The sequence below is a fragment of the Lathamus discolor genome, chromosome 2 (genome assembly GCF_037157495.1).
Source record: "Lathamus discolor isolate bLatDis1 chromosome 2, bLatDis1.hap1, whole genome shotgun sequence".
Lineage (NCBI taxonomy): Eukaryota > Metazoa > Chordata > Aves > Psittaciformes > Psittacidae > Lathamus > Lathamus discolor.
The window spans coordinates 137,951,596-137,973,799 of NC_088885.1; the positions used below are offsets into that span (position 1 = coordinate 137,951,596).

General features: G+C 36.2%; 1 protein-coding gene across 1 annotated transcript in view; it reads right to left on the minus strand.

The window, feature by feature from the left end:
- STK3 (serine/threonine kinase 3) overlaps nucleotides 1–22,204 on the minus strand; it is a 130,867-nt gene that overhangs the window by 78,891 nt on the left and 29,772 nt on the right. The window contains exons 5-6 of the mRNA XM_065668692.1: nucleotides 21,024–21,188; nucleotides 20,470–20,637 (exon numbers count right to left, since the gene is read on the minus strand). Of these exons, the coding sequence (XP_065524764.1) occupies nucleotides 20,470–20,637; nucleotides 21,024–21,188 (333 nt within the window). The remainder of the gene's footprint in view (nucleotides 1–20,469; nucleotides 20,638–21,023; nucleotides 21,189–22,204) is intronic.

A 22,204-nucleotide genomic window follows, 5' to 3' on the forward strand; every position in this document is an offset into this window, starting at 1 on the left:
TAAATAAAACATCAGTTAAGACTTACTGTAACTGACTGTAAATCTGTCAATGGTATTACTTTCTAACCACGTCTGGATTTGGCATCTTCAGGTTTTTTCCCCCCGAAAGTTTTCCACTCAAACAGTAGTATCAACTGCTAGCGTAAAATGCAACATGTATTATAAAATATAAGCCCAGTTAGTTGTTTATTCCATAACACGCTGAATTATGAAAGTCAGTTATCTGCATCATCTCAAGGTTTCCCATCCATCTCTATTTCCTCTCAACATGATCTGTTCAGCTTCTAACAAATTTCCCCCAACACAGGAAACAGGAGCATAATGCAACACGTGCTAATTAGATGCCATTATGCTAATGACATCTAACACTAATCAGATGCCCTCCAGACTTGGTCTTCGTCTTCAAAATATCATACACCTTAGAGCAAATACAGAGACATCTTGCAGATAAGCTGCTCAGTTATATGTAAATGATCTCACCCTACAGGATCATGGACATAGGAAAAAATTTCTTCATGTAATTCAGAAGAAAACTCATAGCCAAATATGTAACTTTTTGAGGGCAGAGAGATACAGACACCAAGATAACAGATCCACAATGGCGTCAATTGGTCTTGCTTTTAAATGTCTTTGTTTAAACTAAGTTTTAAACAAACCTGAAGGGAGAACAATAAAAAAAATAAAATTAATAAAAAAAAAGCAGCAAGCATTAAGACTATAAAATTATTTAACTGGGAATATTTTATTGTAATGCTGACAAAATTTTATAGGTTTTGATTCTCATCTGTGGTCTGCATTGTACAGCCCTGCCCAAACATTTATTAGTAACATTTGCTAAATATTTGTTAGGGTCCGATTTAACCTATTTCATTTTGTTCCATTCAAAGACATGCATCATAGCTTCCCTAAAACAACTGACACTCCAAAGAAAAAAAAAAAAAAACAAAAACAACAAAACAATTGAAAGCAAAGCCCAGTTACTGTAGGTCACACAGAAATAACATTCCTTCAAAAACAGTTTAGGGAACAAAAAGTTACAGCCCATATTACTAGGAAAAAATACAGTTTAGCAATGTGGCTGTTGCAATCACTCAAATATGCAAACAATATAGCAACGGTTGAAGCAGTGACTAGAAATGCTGATATCATATAAATGGGCCATATCATAGCCTTAATTCCTAGCAGCTTGTATCCAGTTTATACAAAAAGAGCTCAAGGCAGAGAGAGGAAAAGAATTTTGAATGCAAAGGTTCTTCAAGAGATGGCAGATATATACAGCTACATGCAAATGGCCTATACTTTCTCCTTCAACTCACGTGTTAATACTCCCTCTTCTAGTAATACCGTACCTATTCACTGAGTATACCACATAGTTCACATGAAAAACCATCTCAAAGAGCATCTTACCAAGACTCACCTCGCTTGAAAAGCCTCCAAATGGCACAGTACTTTACAGCACATGTATGGAACTACCAAGTGAAGGCTTTGCAGATCCAAGAAAGCACACTTGGAAAATGCTAAAGATCTCACCTCTCTCTTTTGCTCTAATTGTATGCACTTATTCCACTCAAGCAGCTTCACAGGAATTACCCAATATGATGGCCCCCCGCTTGAGATAATAGTTTCTATAGAGTTCCCTATAGTAGAGACAATAGAGACAAGAGATAATCATAAGCAAATAGAAAAATAAAGCATGCCTGACACTGGTAATGTTAGCTGAAGTATGCATGCTATTTTTGGAAAAACAAAAACAAAACAAAAACAAACAAAAAAACCACACAAGAAAACACACACACACACACACAAAAACCCACACACCACACAAACAGTTAACTTCCCAACATAAATTAATAACCTAATTCCCAATCAAAGTCTGCACAAAGAGTCACAAAACTTTAGCTGCTGTTTCTCTGTAGATCCAAGGTCAACAAAAAAGGAAGACTATTAAAAGGTGCAGATGGAAGCAAATGACTACAGACTTGAAACAATTACTGAAGGATAACATCGTCACACAATCACAGAGTGGCTGAGATTGGAAGGGACCTCTGGAGATTCAGTGACTCTAATTATATTTTCAATTACAATATCCAATAACTGGAAGTCAAAGTTAAAATGTTTTCATGTGAATCTGCCTAACAGTACAGATAAATACAGAATGATTGACCAGGAGCTCTGATGAGTTCTGCTCCAAAGGACATATTTGGCATCCAGCTAATGCTGGGAATGCATAAAAAGACACATGTAAACAACAAACATTTTGTACACGCTAGTTTAGCATTTGAGGCACCCATTCTTGTCAATAAAACTGATACAGCCTCAGTTTAGTGTAAGATCAAGATCAAAGTTCATCATAGCTCATAGGCATAAACAATTCATAAAAAGCTATACAGAGGCTATCAGTTCATGCTTGTATCATCAGCAAGAAGACATTCATGCAAGTTACTAAACAAACAAATGCCTTCTGACTGTTGGTAAGCATGGAGATTAAAAAACAACAAATCCACACTTTTTCCTGGCTGAAAATATCCAACTGCACTAGGGCACTATTTGCAAGCACACATAATCAAAGAACTCCTCTGTATGTGTGTGTGTCTGCATATATTGAGGTTCTCTGAGAGAGATCCACACATATAATCCCTGTATATAAAAAAATAGCTCTACATGTATAAGCACGAGTTCTTTAATTATAGAGATATGTACATATATTTTATATATATATATATACACATCTCCCTTAAATAACCAACTCCATTTTTATATGTATATATATATATATATATGTATCTATATGTAATGCCAGTAAAAATTGTTTTCTTCACCTTCAATCAGCAGAGGCAGGTTTCCACATGTTTGGAAATAGGCTGTGACCATGGGAAAGAAAATTATCAAGAACATAATGCTCACTTTTGTATGAAAATCCTGAGGCTCCTGACCATTTATCTTATGCAGCAAGATTTTTAAATTCATTGTTCAACCTCTGAACATGTATTTCCCTATCAAGGCTGTCCATATCAGAGATGAAGCATAACCCTACAGTACATGAGCGCAAGCCACAGCAGTTAAGGAAGGGTGAGTTCTTACATGTACCAGTTACATCCCATTAGCTACTCACAGGCATACCCTGACCTCAGAGCCATTGCTTTTCCTTAGGAAGCTGGCATGCAAAATAACAAAATACAGGTGAAACAAATCCTGCTGAAAAATCTGCAAGCAGAAGTTCCCTCAGTGAAGAGATCACCATGGCTGGGTTCTCATCTTCACTAAAGTTCCTCACACATTGCAGCTAAGTCAGTCATAAAAAATACCAAATCAGAGTAAGGTGCAGTACATACTCTTCCTTTAATATGCACACTTCACATACATGAAGACCAAAAAATGTAATTCAAACAAGTCCCCATGATTTTCACAGATGCAGAGAAAGAGAAGCTGTGTAAAACAGAACTGCAGTCTCTCAAGGGGACTTTGCCAGCTTCACCCCTCTCACTTTACTTCTTTTTCTCTCCTGCCTGCTGGAGAGCTCCCTTGTGCCTAGCACAAGCACCAGGGATAAGAGAGGAGGTGGAAGAGAGGAAAACTCATGTGGAAATCAGGAAAAAGAAAGTTCTGAGCAGATCTCACCTGACCTTAACAACACAGAGTAAGCATCAAAGTGTGGCCTTAACCTATGGTGGGGGACCAGCCAACCATTATTCTGGCTCAAAACAGGGCCATCTAACACCCTCCACTTCCAGAATGCATCCCATGCCTGCGGAAGGAGGCAACATCTTTCTTTTAAGAACCACGATTTATGCATTAAAAATACTGATTAAAAAAAGCTAAGCATACATACTTTGTCTGTAACAAGTACTCGCCTTTACTTCAGCAGTAAATGCTCAATCAATTGCCTTAATTATAAATACACTTAGTGATAAATTGAAGAAGTGATAATGTAGAACTTATAAATTTGGCAGAGTTTGTGAAGAACACGCTTCAAACCCAACACACCTTACCTTTGTTATCTTCACATGCTACCCAGCATTAGATTGCTCTGCTATTTGAACCTAACACCCCATACACACAAATCACTTTCTCAAAGAAGGTAAAGCCATCTTTGGTTGACCATCATTGGAATGGTTGTTAGAAACCAGTAATCACACAATTCTTTCAAATTCTTATCGTATTACCAGTATTTTACTGGAAACAGATGTTAGCAGCAGAACTTGGTCAAAATTATTGAACAACTTTTCTTTCAATTTCATAACAAATTAGGCAACACTTAGTTGATGCATCTGAAAAAAGTTACAGAATCGCAAGCCCTAAGGCACAGGACTGGGTATCATAAATTCAAACCATCACCAGCTGAAATGCAAAGGCATTAGAAACATAACCTTTTACTCAGTAGAACAAATTTCTTTTGCAGATGATAATCTTTATCTGTTAATAAATTCTGAAGTCTCAACAGCAACCAAAAGCTACCATTTCAGTGTCAAAAGCCTAGTAGAATTCTTACAAACTTCATATTAAAATTCTCTGAATGTTTACAAATAAGTTCTGAAACACAAATAAATAATCAAAATTTAATTTCTTTATTAAAGGCTGTTTGGGGCACAGCAATCATGAAATAAAGATTTTTCAGTTCGTAACACGAAAGCAAAAAAGAAGCTAGTAAAAGTCACTTCACACTGTGACCAATTTAAAATACCAATTTAAACAGAAAGGAAGATATTTTCAGTGGTTGGCTTTAGCTTCAGACTGGCCCCTAGTAATCCAGTTTACTGCCTTTAAAGTCACTCTGCAATGTTATTTATAAAAATATAATTGTCAAACAGAAAAAGATGGGGACTTGTCAATCACTGAGATTCTGGAGTGTAAAAGTGCTTACTTTAGTAACATGCACTGAAAGAGCCTTTTGATCAAAGTAATGTCATAAAAGAAAGAAACAAAAAAAAAAAGAGGAGGAAAAAAAAAGAGGGTACTGTGTAATAGCCAGGGTTGCCACTCCCCATCTACTCACCATGTGTCTTCTGATGACTGTTATGAGTTAACTGTTACAAATGTAATTATGACATTCACTGTAGACCCTGTTCTTCCATTAACAGTAAAGGTTAATTTTATGGAAAGTAAGTTCCCCTGAGGTCTGAAGGAAAGCTAAGCCAACCATGGTTTTATTTTCTAAGTAATCAAGGTAACATCTTAACTTGACTGTTAAGCAGCAGTGGGAAAAGAACACAGTGCATGAAACAATATCTGGAGGCACATATGGCCCTTAGTGGCTTATGAAAATGAACATTATACCCACTGACTTAACCATAAGAAGCTAAACTACTAAGGGGTCAAGAACAACCTCTACAATAAGTCAGCCAATGAGCTCAAGTTGCCCCAGGGAACCAAAATGTGCTAAATCAAGATCTATACCTGTAAGAAAGTCAGAAATAAAATGTCCTAATTAGGCATTTTCTTTATATCGGGCTTTAAAGTTAACACCCACAGTTCAAATGCTGCTATTCAGAAACATAATTTTACCCTTGCTCTGCAGCTATATTAAAATATTTACAAAGGAAGAGGTGATAAAGGAAACAAAAATGAAGGAGAAGACAGTTTTCATTATAACTTTCTTTCATGTGTATGTGTATCTGTGTGCAGCCTAATGTGACCATTTTTAAGCCCCAAGGGCACGAAATACTGACTTCCCCCCCTTTTTTTTTTTAATATGAAGAAAACTATTTGTGTGATATCATTTGCTGAAAGCAGAGCATGCTTAAATACAGGCCAGTCTTCTTTAAATCACCTGTTAATAACAGAATTAAAAATTAATCATCACAGAGATCACTTAATCTATCAACAAAACACTTTGAAAAGGCAGATGAATCAGAAACAGATAGTTTTGATATGGTTACAAGTATCCCCTTCACATCAGGTTTTCAGAAGAACAAACATATACGATGTAAGACAAATATAATGTGAAAGGGAAACAGCCTAGTTGACCCCCCCTTGCAGAAATCAAAGTCAAGGAGCAAATGTGCAAAAGCAGGTGTAATGAGAACACCTTCTGGGAACAGTGAAAAATGTGTTAAGTAATTTAAATATTCTGCATGATTCAGAAGCAAGGGGTAACTCAGTAACCTAGACTACAAGAATGTACCTTCTCTTACTCTCTTTGATGGGGTGAAGAATATCACAGGCATTCAATCACAATGAGTGATGTGCCTTGCAAGACAAATCAGAGCACTTCTTCCCAAAGTTTTTAGGGTTTTCCACCTAACTCTTTGAATACTACAAATACAAAAGTGTAATTTTCCCATTCATTTGGAAGTAAGTAGTTTCTCAACAAAAGCAGTTTCTCAACGAATGGTCCGTCTGCGGACCTTAACATTCATGTATACTAAAGTAGATTTCTTCCTTCAGAAAGTCTTCCCCTGTCCCAGCCAGTATCACATCAAGGAAAAAATTTACAATGCTGTTCAAAAACCAGCTGTGTCAGCACAGCTGACATGATACAATTATGCTGATGCAACAGCTTCTTTCCAGAGAAAAGGAAGATTAATCTTCTCATCCCATGCTTCCACCTCCTCCAGTGTTTCTCTGACAGCATTAAAATGAACAGAACTTATTTTTTTGGTAGCAAATCACCCCCCCAAAAAAGGCAGGTTTCTATCAAATCAGAGATTTGGATCAGCTCAGTGACAATACCAGACAAGTTTGTCAGGTAAGACAAGCACAAGAGATCACAAAACACTAGGTGCAAAAATCCTGACACACCTTAGGGGTTTTCCCTTCCATGGCAGCAAGCTGATGAAATTTTATGCTTTTGTTAAGGTGGAAGAAAAAGCTGGCAAAGGTGTTTAAAGTCTGTGATATTTTTCTGTTTTTCCGAAAGCTTTTTTTTTTTTTTTAATTATTTTAAATTTCTCTTTATACAGTTCAAACTCTGAGAATGCTTGCCTTAAGTTACAGCCATTTTGTGAATGATTCCAGAAAAACCCTGGCTGAGAAAGGCTGCACTTGAGGGTGTTACTGTGCCTTTCTGGTATGGCTAGAATGGATGGACTCAGGTCATAGCAATATCTGTCTTCTGTGTTTACTGAGGAAGTCTGTCCAGGACAGCTGGTCAGTTGTCCCAGACTGCTGTTCCACCACATAATCATTGCTATTGAGACCTACGGCAGATGAAACACACTGACAAACGTGTCCATGCTAGGTGTTAGTCACACTTGTGCTGTGTAGCCATATTACCAGCATGTTAATCCAGTTGATTTTTAATCAAAGCTCCTGTCAGACAACACTAAAGCAGCTTTAGTGATAGTAATGCCAGGTCAGAAAGACTGATGAGAAACACTGCAACAGAATACACTGTCTCCTCTGGTAAACTCTTTTTTTAAAACATGAATTTCATAGGCTAAACTTTGTATCAGCTAACTTGATGCTGAACCAAAAATCTTAATCTATCCTTAACTGGCATAAAGACAACTAGCCAGCAGCAGAAACACCGCTGTGTATGCTTCAGCCACTTTGAGATATGTACTTCTGTGCCCACACTTAGTCCAGGCACTATGAATGAATCCAGCATTACAGGTTATGAACTACAGCCTGAAACAGCATGTATTTTTTATACGGAAAGAGGTAAACATGTAAACAAGCTCAGACACCAGGTATGCTGCTTTGGATGGACACACGTTAGCACAGTATACTGCTTTTGCTCTGGAGCCAAGTCACGTACTGCACTCTTAAGAGAACTGCTATCTGAGTATCCATCAGCTTTTCAGCACCATCCAGAGCATGCCCTTTGGCTTTTAGCCTGTCCTACTGTGCATCCATAGCTAACACAGTAAAACCTTTCTTTAGCACTGTCAGCTTACTGTAGTATTTCCAGTCCAGCAAGAACTTTCTACGTACTTCGTGCTCCTCATACTTACACACCAAGAAAGTAGCATCATATCCAGCTGCTCCGGAGTCACCACTTACGTATGACAATTCACATGAATGCAAGAAGGACCTGCTTTTAAGAAACTCTGTAACAATTTCTCTGTACAACTCAATTAATCTGTTTCACAACACAGAATTCATTAAAGCTCCCTTTTTAGTTTGCTTTATAAGTTAGGAACTTACATATGCTCATTTTCACCCTCAAAAATTGAATGCTTAGTGCTCAGAATAAAATAAAAATGAAAATACAGTCTGTATGAATTAGTTGCATTATTCAGAGAAACACAAAGAAAGCAAGATGAAGTAACATCCCTCCCTCATCTGACACACACACACAAAAATGCAATATTTAAAGCACACACATGGTTGCTCTCGAGAAAAGTAAAAGGAGGACCACATGGGCAAAGCTCACTTGTGTTTGTGTGTATCTGCCAAGTGCAGACATGGCCTCTGTCCCAGGGTCACAGTTCAAGCTTCTTAGCCTTCTTAGAGAACATCCCAGTTGAAATAGATTACTATTTCAACATCCACGTCAGTTTGCCCATAAATCTTGTGCTCGCTAATGCTACCTGGTTTACATTTACCTATGTAAACATTCCTAGCATGAAAAAAAGGAGCAGCAGCAGAGAAAATACCAAGCTGCCACCTCTGTTGCCAAGCCTGCAGTCAGAGCAACAGGATGCTGGGAAGTACCACAGGGGCCATTGTAGGTTCCCCTTGAATTCAGAGGTCCTCCCTACTAAAATAGTCTTTTCTGAGAACAGATCACTTTGATTGTTCCCAAACGCTTTTAAATTTCTGAGGGAGAATGGAAAATGTAACAGAAACACTGGAGAGTCTAGTCTCAGGTGTGTTATCTTGTTAGTTACAATTTGATTCACCGTAACCACAACCTATTTTCTTTTCTTTTTCAAATTTATCAATTGTGCAATCATATTGCATGGAGTTTGGGAATTCAGAATTCAGAAAGCTTTTGTTGATAAAGCACAGTTTTTCAGGTAGGCAGGTAACAATAAGCTTTTGGAAATAATGTCCCTGTTTGCTTTTACAAAACACAAACTAGAAACTGATAATGCATAAATATTTGAAGTGCTTGGAACACCATATGTACAATCATCATAACATGAATTCTCAGATATGGTAAAATGACACAGAAGAAAACAGAAATCTGAGGTAACACTTGTGTTGGCTTGCTTTCTTTCCCATGGAAATGCTAATACTGAGATCTTACATCTGGAATAAAAATTTGGATCCAATACAGATTTAAAAGCAGATCACACTGTCTAAAAAACTATGAACTTCTCCTCTACTTTTTTCCAGGTACAAAACACAGCTTTCAAAAACAGCTTTTTAATCCATGGGATATCAAAAGTACTTCCTATAAAGTCTCTTAATGCATTTTTTAAATAAGGACACAAACTAGCATTAAATACAGAAAACTCTAATTAAAAAAAAAAAATTCACAAATTGCATACCCAAATAATTCATATTAGTTCACAAACTACTGATTGTGTGTTAGAGCTTTGTTTAAGTAGTTAGTTAGTAAAATAAAAGGCTGAAATGAAAAAGCAAGGCTGGTTTCATTCTTCCCTCAAACCAGGGTGGTCTATGGGCAATTTCTGATACCACTGGTGTTGCCAGGGAAACAAAATGAAAACAGGTGCCATCAAATACAAATTAAAGATTTAGTTCTATTTTAAACCACCATAAAGCAAAGTTTCCATAAACTTTTTAACTGATACTACTACAAATTTGACAATACTTTACAACAAGAAAAGGATTATAAGTTGTCTTTAGACCATCAAGTTTTAACTGAAACAAATTTAGACTGATTGGCAACCCTTCCTTTAAATAAATAAATTTCTTCCATTAAATACGCATCATCCTCTTTAAAATGACCTAGAGTATACTTTAAGGCAATGTAATATGAAGACAGAAACAGGGTACATACAGTCTCAATAAGCTTTCTCCAGTCCCCATTTTCCCCTCCTTTTAATCTACACAAATTTTTGGATTTTTAAAAAGGTAAATAACCAGTACACTCTAAGTGTTTAAAAGTAGTCAGTATGTAGCAGTAAAAGTTTAATATTTTCCTCCTATATGATTAAAAATCAAATAAATATACCTTTAACTAAAACCCAAGTAAATACACTTTTGCTTTTAAAAAGTGTAAGAACATGTTAAGAATTTGGTGATAATAGTAGTTAACTCTATAAAGTAGTTCTTCCAAATCAACTAGATAAAACTTCACATGTTTTCTGTCAGTGTAAGAAAAAATGAACATATAATTCACTTCAATAAATAAGCACTGATTCAAGCTTCCAAAAACCTCTTAAAATTATTTACTGAGTTCTTTTTTGGCTTAATAAGACACTAGTCACATACAAAAATCCAAATAGGCCTACCTCAATTAAAAGCAATACACAAATTCCCTCCTTTTCAATAAAGCCAGCTGCCAGACCTCTGGATAAAAATTAATCTTGTATATTTTGTGTTAATGCTGGAATTTGAAAGATGATAGAAATAAAAATAAGTATCTGTATATATAGCTCTTAACTTAAGTTTTGAAACCTGCTGTATATTTTACCATATCCTGCAGGATATTGTGGAATTTTTAGTAAAAGGAGTTCTCATAAATCTATCCATAAACACCTTGCTGAATAATTTTCCAAGTCCATATTGTAAGTTGAAAAGAGGTTTAATAAATTCAGTGTACAATGACGTGCACGAATGATGGAAAGTAAGAATGTAAAGTTAATAAAAAAGTTTTGTAACACTAAAATTGTGATTCTAGTTTTAATGCATCTTGATGATTTACTACCAATTGCCCACTTCAAATAAAATTTTCTTGAGATCTTCAAGTTGCAAAATAGTTTTGCTTTGCACTTTGATCTTTGTTTACAATTTTACTAACATCACAAATGAGCAGATCTATAGTGATTTAAAACTTCTGAATGAGCTTTTTGGTGGAGGTCTGTTTGCTTGTTTGTTTTTAACATCTGTCCAGGGAAAAAGCAGCCAGCTCAGCAGCAGAAAATAGCATTAACCTATGCTGTGTTAGGTTTGTTGAATACATTCCTGGCTTTACCCACATTATCAGGTCTATCAAATAACCTTGAGCAATGGTTACAGATGTAGAGCTTGATGCAACACTCAGTCAAGTCATCAAGAATCCTTCCATCAATTTCATGGCTTCATTCAGCCTCCATTTACTGTTCCAACATCTTTGAAAAGTAATATTCCCAGGTCAAACATTATTAAAGCATCATTCAAATAAATGGGTAATATCACGGTAGGGTCCTTTCTTCAGATTAGCACTTCCAAGAATCTGAATCATACACAACAGATACATAGCATTATATGAAATTAACCAAGATCAAAATTCTTTTACAGTTATTTCAGTTAAAGTTTCAAGTTAACTCACTTGTGTGTAATTATGAAATTACAGTACTGATCCTCTGCTTATTTTGAAGTGATTAATCAAAGTCGGAGAAAACCAACCATCAACTGAAGTATGTTACAAATTTCCTATTCAGTGGTAAGTCTAAAAAGATGAACTAATTTAATTTAATTAAATCCTCATTTAGAAGAACAAAATAAATGTTTTCCATTTAATTCAAATTAAATTCCAGTTTCAGTCCAAATTTCAAATATTCTCTGCTTCTGCTACTTTATTACACATGCCAGATTAACATTTCCTTTTTGTGCACATTATGCAACCAATAAACCTGATATCATTAAAAAAAATTTAAAGATTTCTATTTTTTACAGTAATAAACATTATTTCTTCTACCAAAAAAAATCTAATGATATGAAAGAGCAAGGATGCATTCGCTAGCTACAGTAAAATATTAATGCTAGATTCTATGACCACAAATATATTTAACTGCACTTTTTCATACTGCAACAGTTTTACCATGTGAACTTTCAAGCCATCTCTTCACAAAAGGGAAAAACAAGTTAGAGATATGTAAGAAAAAAAGAGGAGTAGATGAGAAAAGCAATGCCTACAGGAAGACAATAATTACATACATCAGATTGCAGAGTTTTCAAAAGCTTTCATGTGGACAGGAATTAGGGCCTTCTCATCCTCTGATTTAATCATCATACCTCAAGTAATCTAAAGCTTTCACAGGATATGTATCAATACTAATGTCATATCATTCTGTACTGATTAGACAAACATGAATGAATGTGAACCTGTATAAAGCATTGATTTCCTCTCATTAGTGAACTCTTTTTCCAGACTTCACAAAGCTTCCCATCTTACCTCAGTAGCACCTAGAACACTTCTAAAGCTGAACTCAAACTAACCCTATATGCCATTACCCCCATCTTTTACTTGCTCCTGCTCCTTACAGCCTACTCTCTGCCATTTTTCCTCTCTATGAAGAGCCAGATACTGACAACGTAGTACCTTGATTATAACAGATTACCAGGCCAGTTCTGCACCCCTTTGCAAATCTCTAGGGGGGAACTGACCTACTTTATGTATCCAGTCTTTTATGTGGTTCATACTTTCAAGAGTCCCCTAAATCAGGCAGATCTGTCAATCTTTTCTGTGGGAAGAGGGAGTACAGGCTCTTGATAAAGCAACGTGGCAAAACCTCTTTAAAAACTTCCTTGGAATACTAGGGAGAATTTTTTTTATCATCTGTAAGCTTTGCCAGAGGACAAAATGTTTTTGGTGGGGATTTTTTGTTGGATTTGGGGTTTTTTTGCCTCTTATCTTTCTTTCACAAATGTATTAAAAAACCTGTCCTTTCCACATGAAATGGGCTAGCATACAAACCCTCTGCACAGCAAGCTGTCAGGTCTTGGAAATTGGATGCTGCCATGCTAGCACATCACTTTCTGTGAGGCTCGATACCTGTAATTGAATCTGGTCAAGTCAAGCAATGAAACACCAATTGCCATTTAAGTAAATTAGTAAAGTATCACAGGCTTTATTTCATATATTTTGCACACGGATGCCACTTGTCTTCAGTGTCTGAGGACAACTCGCGTACTATTTCTTTCACTCTGTTTATCTTTTTTGGATAAGCCATGGTTTGGCATTTAAGAACTTTCATTAAAATTCTGTGCTAGGTATACCGAAAAATGGGAATAAATAATATTTCTGCATCACAAGAAACTAGACTATACCCCAGTGGTACTTGCCTGGGTTGACCTCCTCACTCATCAGAATATTCCCTGCTGTTTCCTTTACAGTGAGTCCCTAGAAGGGCTGCTTATAAGCCAATAAGCAAATGAAATCCTTTTGAAATTCACTTCCTCCATGAAGCTATGTTCAAAGGGTACCGTGCCTGTGTCTATGCCTAGCATTTTCACAAAGAATAGGAGCCAACAGACAAAAAAACCCAAACCCTCCTTACGTCACCTTACGTACATAAGTGAACACCAAGCATATTTTTAACTAAAGTCATAAACTATAAGTTTGGAGATCCATACATATCTTGCAATAAGAGAGAGCACATGTGCCAGGATCTCTGCAGCTCTATGAACAGTTTGCCCATACGACACAAGCATGACTTTGACAAACAATTCTTTTTCTGCAGGACTCTAGTTTGCACTGGATGTAGCTTCAATTCACTGGCAAAAATAACCACAGCAAAAACTAATGTGAAACTGACACAATTACCACATACCTAAAAACCAGGTCTTTTAACCTAGCATAAATAACACTGCTGCAATAGTAAAGAGTTGCTTAACTGTATTTCAGAAAATTTTTAAGTGTATTTCCTCAAGTTGTTACATGTAACAGCCTATAGAAAACTTGCCTTCACAGACCTATTAAAGAACGCTGACAAAATAAGCAACCAGGACCAACTACCACTACAATTACATGCACTGTCACCTTAACTCACAAAAAGAGCAATTCTCCTCATGATCTGTAGATCTAATATCTAGGTATCACGTTTCTAGCAAAGTCTATGCAAGTATCTCATTTAGGTATGCACATCATGTATTTGCTCACAAAAAAATGTAATACACAGAGACCTACAAGTTCAAATGTACACAATTACTTATTTTAACTTGCCCAACATTCATAATGTCTCAATTCCAAAAGCCCTGCTAGAAGGAGTCAAGTCATGAACACAGTGTTTGGAACTGGTCTGCACCTCACCAGGAACCATTCGGTTCAAGTTATCTGTTCACACGCTATAAATGCTGATCATTCTTCAAGGTTAAAAAAAAAAATAAATTAAAAATCTATGTTTAATTTAACAAGTTAAATAAATCTTGAATGAAAAAAGCATTTGGCATTTTTTTATTTCAAAATGTACTGCTCAGAGAAGCACCTTACCTGTTTGGAGGCTTTGTATTCATACAAAAAAATCACCAATGATTGTTCACATTCTGGTAAGAGCAGGTGGACAGGTGCTTACTGATTTGAAGTAGTAGCATACTTAAATGAGAATTTAAAGCTTTCTTTTTAAGAACCCTTAAATAAAGTCACATTTTCACAGAGTTCAACCCCAAACCAAAGCTGCTGAACAAAAAAAAAAAACTACCGCAGATGTAATATCCAGATCACCACTGCTATTAGCAAAAGTGCAATTAGTATATGGTTTGAAACATATACTACTACTACTGTCTCACAGGAAAAATGCTACATAGCCTATTTCCATATGGAATTACATTTCTCATGGTGATTTATGTGGAAAGTAATTCCTATGACACTGGGTTTTTTTATTTTAAAAAATAAAAGCTATATAGAGAACATACTTTTATTTTCTGTTAGACAAATACTGTCTGGTATTAATTGTGTGCCTTTTTTTTTTTTAAGTTTTTTTAAAGTTGCAACATCTATTTGAAATTCTGGGTATAAATTGTGAAGCGACTCCTACCTTCAGCTGCATGCAAACTGAAGGCCAGTGGAAGTTTAACCTGTGAAGTTTGGCTGTATCATGGCAATAGCATTTAAAGGTGGGAGAACAAATGAGGTGGAGAAGGAGGAAGGCTTCATAGGGGCCCAAATACCAATGAAAGTTCTAGAACCCTGTCTCATTTTATTGATATGCCCAACTTGAAAAGTCCAAAAGGACAGGTAGGACAGAAGCAGCAATTACTTTAAGTCAACCTCAGCACCAACTTGGCTGATCCCTAAAAACGGATGACCCAGTTATCTTACTGGTTCCAGCCACATATTTTTGTCCCCACCTAGTCCAATCACCATATTAACAGTATCAGTGAAAGCTACTTCTTGTTACTTGGTTAGTGTTCAGAGGGATCCATTCTCTGACCCAGCTCATCAAGTAGCCACTTCAATGCTCACTCCAGCAGAAAGGGGTGATGAAAATACATGGCAACAGGTAGGAATACCACCCCTCTGCAGCCATCACCTGCATTTAGGTCCGTTTAAAGCAAACAAAAACTGCCATTTAAAGCCTAAAGGTCCAAAGTTCTTCCAACACCTCTTTGGGAAGCCTGCAGCAAGACATGCTTCTCCAACCTAAGACACTGATGTGATATTGTTAAGGCGGTCGTCTGAGGTCGCCACTGTAAACATACATTATAAATTACGTAATTATAAATTATATTATATATATTATTTACAGATTTAGAATGACTATGGCATTGTGTAAGACAACATACACCAAAATCCTTTCTTGAGAAATAAGATTTTTTAAGACAAGACATGACACAATGGAAGATCCAGAGGAAGGGTAAGAAACTTACTATTTTGTTCTTTTAACCACATGTGTTCTTACCAGTCAAAAAACTGGATGTGTTATGGTCACACATGATTTTTTCAAAACCTAAGGTTTAACTATTTTTAAATAATTTTCATGTACAAAGACACTTAAAAGCACATCATGTATTTAATTGTAAGGAACTATCATAATAGAGAATGCACAAGATAAGTATTTAAGAATTATGACCTCCCTGAGGAATCACACTCAGTGAGTCCTTCCACAGCTCACTACCATTCTTTCACAAGATTTTAAAGAGGTAGTAAAATAATAAACAGCAATGTACAATCAAAAATCCATATTTTAAATCTCTTTAAATATTAGCTCACTGTATCTCAAGGCAGCAGACAAGATCTCAAGTTACAAATTAACAAAGATTGTCTCATAGAAAGTTCTTAAAAGCAAAAGGACTTTTAGAAGTTAACTCAGACTCTTTTCTAAAGATAAGCAAAAGCACTAAAATAAGAAAACCAGATAATATACTTCTACAAACCTACTCTAAATTAAGAGCAGTAATGCTGAGATAAGATAGATGAACTCTCAGGGAAAATAATAGAAACTGATGAGACAATTCCATCTGCTGGAGAGAAGAAATTCAAAAGTGACTACACAGAAAGACATCTGACATCTCTAGAAGCTGTTTTTCTTTTTCCCCTTTCCTCAACTTCTGGCACAAAAAGCATAGAGGAAATAATTTTCTCGATGATTAAAAACTGGTCTCAACCAGACAGCGATGCTCAACATAACACCTTCTTTGGTTCTTACAGCTTTACACAGCAATAATTCTCACTTGAATCTCCAGTTTTAGTGCGATGTGCTGAGAATAGAAAAAAAATGGGAAATGGTAGATTGTTATAAGATACATCAGGAATAAAAGGTTATTACAAACAGATTAGTCCAGGGTGGAAATGACACAGGCTAAGCAGGAGGCATGGATAATCTGGGTAAGTGCCATGGAAAAATAAATATCATGATTGGACTTAAGGCAAATGGAAGCAGTTCAAATTGGCTTCCTCCAATTCACTGCAGAACATGTGATGCCCACATGTCCATTTCCAACAAACCTCACCATAAAGAAACAAAGGCCAATACTGTGAAGTGTTGAAAAACACATCTACCACCAGCTTCTTCCATACCACAGCAATGTGAATTATTGCAGCTGCCTGATAAGCATGAAAGGAAAGAGTTTAGATGGTTTTTGGCTCTTTTTTCTTGGGGGGGGAAGGGAGGAACAGAGCTACCAGCATTCATTTGAAGCACACCAACCTGTCAGTGCGCTGACCTTTCAAAAAAGAACAAATTTCATAAAACGCAGATTGCAGTTTTACAGTTGGTCTGCAAGGCTCAGTGTATGGCTGTGGCCAAAGGCAGTAACTCCACCCAGTCCACTTCCCCTGTGTATATGCTCCTACACCAAGAAGTTCTAGCAGGTTTCTATCAGGTTAATTTTTCAGAACATCAGTTCCTTTATCTAACTCCATGCAAGGCCACAAAAATGCTAGTGTTTGCTTAATAGAAAGGTCAGGAACTCCTGACTAAGGACAGGCTGTCTCCATAACAAGCAGCCCACACTTGAATTGGCTTAAATTGATCATAAAAAAAAAAAAAAAAATTACAGCCTTGCAGCAATGAGTGATCATTGGAAAAATCTTTGGTAAGGGTGGTCCTAGAGAAAGACGGACATTCTTAAGGTTTAAGATTAGCTTTATGGCAAAGTGTTGTTAATTTCTTTGCTAATAAAAGACAAGTAGCAGCAGTAGATGAGTTATGATCATGTAAAAACTGCAGCTTAAAATGTTCTTCCACCAGAAAGAACTCTCACATGACAAACTTGAGATCATGGCTTGATTAGCAAACACAGAAGATATTTCAAAAAAGATTATAATTTTTTACCAACAAGCAAAATCACAACTATCACAGCAAAACAGTGCCAATCTTTACACTTCCATTAGAGATGAAAGGGAAGAGTGAGACTTAGAAACAAACAGACAGATACTGCATGAAGAGGAAAGACTGAATAGAGCGGTTAATGGTTTGAATTAAATCCAGACAGTGGTAGGACATAAATACTTTATCACTACAGGCCAGCATACACGCTGCAGTCAGTGGGGGACACAGGAATGCAGCTGTTAAGACATGTCACTGCAGCCTCAGAGTAGGAGATGGAGTCTTGCTCTAGAACCACACTGAAGACCCCTTAATTAGATCCACTAACTGCTCATCCCAGCAGAGCAATCAAAGGCAGATGCAAACACTGCTAGCCACATTAAACCTGGCTACTGCACAAACTACTGCATGCAGTGCGTGCTGGATGGGTTAAGTTACCCAGGTTTGAGCGAATTTTGACTTACCAGCAAATTCCTTGCTGTTTCTAATGAGTGTATCACTGCATTTTAGGGCAACCTTGAGGATGTTGGTATTGTTAACTCCTTTGCAACTACTTGAAAACACTCTTCTTCGATTCAAACTCAGAAAATGCTAAAGTTTCACTTTTCATCATCAGCAAAAGCACAAAAGGCCTCTGACATCAAATATGTGAGGCATTCCATAATTCTTACATGAACAAAGCATTAAACTTACTGGGCTGGCAAGTAGCCTTGACCTTTGGGCCTCAAACTGAGTATGACAACTGCAGGTTCTGCTGAACTTAGGTCTGCAGCAGAAAACAAGTGAAATAGCATTGATGACACTTACACAGCCAACTATACTAAAACATGAATACTTACACAGAAGAACATGTCTGTTTTTTCTTCCCCCCCTGCAAAATTACATTTTGCACCCCCGCTTCTCATTCTTTCCCAGCTGAAACTAGTACAATTCTTTGGAGTAGCTAGAGTGTGGTTAAGCAGAGGAAGCTATGCTTGTTTGCATGGAATCTGCTATTTCCTCTCTGCCAAAACACTTGTTTAAAGAAGTCATGTAATATTTCTATTAAGCTGTAAATGCAGTTGACAAGGAAATGGCCTACTGGCAGTGCATTACCTTTGTGGCAGTGCCAACCAGCCTACAGCAAAATAGTGCACATGGTAATTTCAACATGCATTCCCAAGTAACAAAATTGTGCCTTACATAAATACCACAGAACTCCAGCAACATCTAGAAAAAGCAATGAAAAATTGCCCAAGCTTTCATGCTTGCCTGATCAATTCTGTGTCATAACCAAAACAAAGTAGGAAAGCATCTACATATGTCCAAAAGTCTTGTGAAGCTATATCATATGACACTAGGAAAACTATTGCAACTTAAATCTGTGTATTTCTTGTTAACCACTGTAACAACTCACTAATAAAAATTAAGAAAAACTGTAGGTATCAAATATACAAAAGAGTACTAACTGCATACAAGCCCTTAAAAACCATAACGTAATTTATTAACAAGAACACATGTTCTATGTAATCCAGAACTGTTGTGTTAAATTACTTTGGCCTTTGATAGCATTCATTTGATTACAAGAATTAAACAGATTCACAACCTTTCAAACTCAGTGACCTTTGATTTATAAGTAGCTATTATCAGAGAAAAATTTTTTCTACATATGACAACATAGTCCTCTCACCTTTCAACAGCTAGCACAACTATATAGAATGACGTTAAAATGAACTCAAATTAAGACATTTTCACTAAAAAAAAAACCCAAAACAGAAAACCAGCATGATTCAAATGTATTTAATTTGTAATCAATAGTTCTTAAAAATATTTTTTAAAATGTTATTTCCTTTTAAATTCCCATCAACAACAAGCTTCAACAATACTTACTTTGTTCTCAGCTTTCACCTGAGTAGTTTCAGTTTGAATGACAATGTTAAAATTGTTAACTACACAGTAAAAAAAAAAAAAATTATGCAGAAGTACTATGCTTTTTTATTCTAAAATTATGTGATGTTTCTAACTGCAAAACACTAACTTTAACAGAGCTCCACACTGCCATGAAACTTCAAGAAACATCTCTGTTCAGCAAAGCAAACAAATCCAGAATGCAATAGCACTAAATACATTTGAACTCATATATGGATCACCTACAGTAATCATATATGAACAGCAGCTTCTCTTTCAACAGTCGTGGCTTCCTTACATTAAGATCCTGATATATAAGGCATCAGCAAAAGAAAGCTGAATAAAATAATCTAGTATGCATGCCATTTTTGCAGCAAATCACAAAGATGGAAATCTGCTTTTAGCAGTATAAAGTGCCTTACTAATATTAATGCTTTACACATGAACAATTCAAGAACAGAGCATTTTACTGCTGCTCAGTGCAATCAGTGTAGCTATTCTATAGCTCATTTCAAAAAGATGCATAAGTCACAGTGGCAACAGTTATTCCTAGCAAAACATTGTGCCCCATGAACTTCTCCAAGTAATTCCTTTGTAACTACTATTTTTCATAAAGCAACTAATTCTATTTACATTTTATTTTGCAAGAAGTAAACTAATTCAGTAACAGAGTTTAAGAGTCAGTAATAAATAAAAATTGTCAAGGGTTACAAATATCAGCAGTGCTCACATAGGACAATTCCAAATTCTTCTTTAGGTCATCTTTACTTCAAAACTACCTTTACGAAGGAGAATGCCTCTTGGTTAAGGAATGCTCCAAGTACAGGTACAGCATGGAACAGGCTCTGTATGCTGCCTTCAAGTCAGTTAAGCAGTTAGAGCTTTAGTTCTCCCTCAAGCGGGAGTAAAGGCATTCTGAAACCTTTCAGAGATGTGTTAAAACAAAGGCAAACTGCAGTAAACAAGAAGCAAGACCGCAAGTGAAAATCCTTAGTCTTAAAAATCTTTATCCATAAACATCCAGTTTTATGATTCCAGTCTTAGGTTTTTGATTGTTTAATACAACAAATAAAGAAACACCACCACACACACTCACCCTCATTGGATGAATATCTGCATACGGAGGCTTTCCTTCAGCCATTTCTATTGAAGTGATACCAAGGGACCAGATGTCTGCCACGCAGTTATAGCCAATTTCTTGTATTACTTCAGGAGCCATCCAAAACGGAGTTCCTATAACAGTATTACGTTTTGCCATTGTATCCTGTAATTATATTATTAATGCAATTAAAACAGTGATGCTTTTTTTCAGGTTCTTTTGATATTAAATTAGCCACCCAAAAAGTCAAATGGCAGTGACTTCCAATTAAGACCGAACCGATTCGGTCCATCTGCATACAGAGGCTGAACAGGTGACAATGACCATAAACCTCAAACAAAAGTTTAAAGTGGGCTCATCAGGCACTCAAAGTACACCGGGTTATAAAAAACTAAAAACTAAATAGCCTTACAATACATTAAATACTCATCACGATAAAGAATGGTAGCTCTACCACTAGTCACTCTTCAGACACAAAATTCAATGCACAACAAAACAACACGGTTAGGAGCACTAAAGCATTTTAAATTTATCTTTCCACAGGTACTTACTGTTAACTGGCCAGCCACACCAAAATCGGCTAATTTTGCATGTCCCTCAGTGTTAAGAAGGATATTTCCAGCCTTTATATCTCTATGTATTTTTCTCATAAAGTGCAAGTATTCAAGTCCTTTAAGAGTAGATTTCAGAATAGTCGCAATTTCATCCTCTGTTAGCTGCAAGAAAACATAAAATCATTTTCAGGTATACACAGAGTCCATGTATTTGAACTACTTAAAACATGATAATTTCATAATGATTATTACAAATAATACTGACAACATACCTTAGGTATTTTTACACAGGAATATGCTCAATACCATTTACAACTCAAAACTCTGACCTGCTAACTTGATCAATTACTGTTAGATTCTTACAAGTCTATAGTCCAATTAGAGCAAGCAAGCTACGAAACTAGAGAAGGGACTGATTTATGCAGATCAGATGCTAGAATACGCAGTATTCTTTCAATCAATAGTTACTACTGTCAATCAACAGTTACTACTCTTTAGATGTTGACATCCCTCATAAAGACTGCTTCAGTTTCTATAACAAACAACTAATACATTTGTCACTTAGATCATACATATTAAATGTCAGTTAAGCATTACCTTCATCAAAACGAAGGCAATGGTAGTCACCACTAGACTAGATGGCACATACCAGAACACTTCCCTGGAAAAAGAGATACAGCCCCTTCTCAACAGTGGAAGGCTGGAGCTATTCCTCAAATATCCATGCCTTTAAGTTCATTACACAGTTTGCCCAACATACTAGCACAGTTCTACATCAGAAAGAGATAAAAGGAATATAATGTTTTCTTTATTTCTCAAATTCCAACATATGAAATGCCTCCTACACCTACAGTTAGTAGACAATGAGTAGTATCCAGCTTTTGTCCACCAGTTATTCCTAACCGCAATACCATTAGTTTCTCATTGCCAGTAATTTACAAGTTGGAGTGGACGAATTAAGAGCTTCTCAGCAAAAAAACACCAAAAAAAACCAACCCCACACAAAAAAGCAAGGCATAAAGGTGATAAAGGAGTACAGAAAATAATCAAATGATTATCACAAAGCTTGTGAAAAATATATTTGGCAGGGAGGTAGCTTGCTAGTTATTATCTGCAGGGAGATAAAACAGCATGCACAAACATCCAAACAGTTGCCAACTAGTTTACAGAATTTTACT